Source organism: Pteropus vampyrus, unplaced genomic scaffold (genome assembly GCF_000151845.1).
Source record: "Pteropus vampyrus isolate Shadow unplaced genomic scaffold, Pvam_2.0 Scaffold711, whole genome shotgun sequence".
In the NCBI taxonomy this organism is placed as follows: domain Eukaryota; kingdom Metazoa; phylum Chordata; class Mammalia; order Chiroptera; family Pteropodidae; genus Pteropus; species Pteropus vampyrus.
In genome coordinates, this window is record NW_011889492.1 from 244,790 (window position 1) to 247,211 (window position 2,422).

General features: G+C 52.6%; 1 protein-coding gene across 1 annotated transcript in view; it reads right to left on the reverse strand.

The window, feature by feature from the left end:
• The window catches only part of NECAB2 (N-terminal EF-hand calcium binding protein 2), a 30,860-nt gene that overhangs the window by 9,136 nt on the left and 19,302 nt on the right, over positions 1 to 2,422 (reverse strand). Inside the window, exon 5 of the mRNA XM_023526112.1 lies at positions 2,258 to 2,417. Within this exon, the coding sequence (XP_023381880.1) occupies positions 2,258 to 2,417 (160 nt within the window). The remainder of the gene's footprint in view (positions 1 to 2,257; positions 2,418 to 2,422) is intronic.

Genomic DNA, 2,422 nt, shown 5'->3' on the forward strand with positions numbered 1-2,422 from the left:
TCTAGGACTCCACAGCCCCAGGCCCTGTTCCCCAGAGGTTCAATTCCAGGCCCCTCACCCCACTCCCTAAGGCTCACAGCTTCCACTACTCCTCCCTGCCTGCCTCATTAGGAGCCAATGTGGTACCCGGTACCCTTTGGGGTGGGGGTGGGGGACCCTGGTTTGTACCTTCTCTGAAAAATGGAGCTAAGATACAGTTAAGAGTAGGCATATAACAGGACAGTGAAATCTGTGATCCTGACCTCAGCCAGCCCTAGAAAGAGGGGCCAGGCCCCGTCTCCAGTCCCCATACCCCTGACTGACGCACACTATCATGCCCACACGTGCCCAGCGTCCTGATGGGCACTCACGGCTCACCAAGCGCTGTGCCTTGGTGAGCCGTGAGTGCCCATCAGGCGGGACCCAACCAATGCTCGGTGAATGTCTGAACAGCCGTGTGCAGAGACGCTGGGAAACTCCGCACAGGCATAAAACATGCGCCAACATGTGCGTCCACACACAACACATGCACACTCCCACATGCACGGCCCCCAGACCTCCGCCTTTGGGCAGCACTGCCCTGGTGTGTTCTAGAATTCGTGAACCTGACAGCTCGTAAGCCTCTCCCCTGTGCAAAAGGGCAAACTGACTCCCCCGCAGTGCTGGAAAGGCTGGCGGAGTCTTTGAGGTGTCATTCCTGGAGGCTCTACACATCAGCAGCAAATTGGATGTGGCCCTCAGCAGGTGGCACATTCTCAGGACTGGGAAATAGGATGGCATAAGGGGACTCGCAGCCGGGAGCCAAAAATAGGTGAGATTTGGGGTGGTTTGAGGTGGGAGTACAGGTGGAACAGACTTGTCTCCCCACCACCATGTGCTACCCCTACCACCAGCATCCCAAAGTAAGGTCCCAACGTGGGGGCAGACAGGTGTAATGGCTGACACGTGATGGAACTGGCAAAGTGCCGGAAATCAGCTATGAGAATCATGTAGCAGTCTTATCTGTTCTATGGCAGGATAAAAACAGCAACTTTTTAATCAAGATAGTGACAGAAAAGGAAGGAAATCTCAGCATCAACTTCCAGAGCTATGGCTGTTGATTTTGAGGACCCTCAGAATCGCAACACTGGGCATGGATGCAAAGCTCTGGGCTCAGCTCCCAGGGATCCTAATCCAGCAAACACAGCCTGGGGCCCAGAGATCTGCATTTCCCAGGTGATTTGGGCTGCAGGTGTTCAGAACGAACCGTTTTTGGGAACAGTATCATTGAGCAGCTTTGCAATCACATCTGACTAAGACCAGCCCCTTGACAACTAAAATACACACGCAAAGCCTCACCCCACAGCAACCAATGCCCTGCCGTGCCAGGCCTCTGTCTGGGAAACCTGCGACCACAAACACAAATTCAAGGCTCAGTAATGCTCAGGCCCAGACAGCGGGCTCTTGCTCCCATCTCTCTGCATTTCTTTATTTCCCCTTTATGCCAGGCACATCAGCTGTTCTAGAAAGAACAGGCAAAGGAGAGTTTGTCTCAACTTGGGGCAGTAAATCAGAGGGCTCATGATGCCCTCCAGAACTGGCACCGAGCCAGGAGGACTGCTCCCCTCTAGACACCAGGCTCACTGCGTCCCCCAGCAAAGCGGGGGGACTCCAGACACCTTTCCATGGCTCCAAGGACACGCAAACGAGGCCTTAAATACTACTATATAACATGGTGAGAAAATCACTCTATCTCACTTCTGCTTCAACCGATCCCCCTAAGAAAGTCTGCTTTGGTGCTGCTCTGTCTTCGATGCTTCTCTATGATCTCCCCTCCCCGACCCTAACAAAGAGGGAGCAGGCTTCGGGATCCCACCTGGCCGTAGGCAACAACAGGTGCTTAGTTTTACAGTTACTCCATGTATGGTAACCACATACAGTTTCCTAAATTTATTTCCGGTTTTCAAAAATGAGTCAAGTAATAGAATAGTCTTTGGTAAACAATAACGTGAGAGGGGACGTGGGAAAACTGATTCGGAGACAGTCGTACCTGTATGTATGTACGTATGTATGCATTGTATGTGTGTAGTTCATGCACACAGGGTATTCTTCTACCCACGGATGATATCATTCGATCCTCACAATCACTGAGGTAGATAGGTAGATAATCGTCCCCATTTTACAGTTCAGGAAATAGAGGTGCGGAAAGGTGCAGCAGCTTACTCAAGGTCACCCAGCTCTCAAGTACACAAACGTCCTGACCGAGAGGCAAGTTGGCACGTGCGGGTGTGTGGCATACCCCCATGTGACCATGCAAGGTCCCCTGGACACACCGGATTTGGCTGGTCTGCTCTTCAATGGCCTCCACTGCACTCTCCACGGAGCTCAGCAGCGACTGGATCTGGTTGGCTGTCTCCTTCAGGAGAAAGCGGGTCACGAACTGGTCCACATTGTTCCCGCTCTC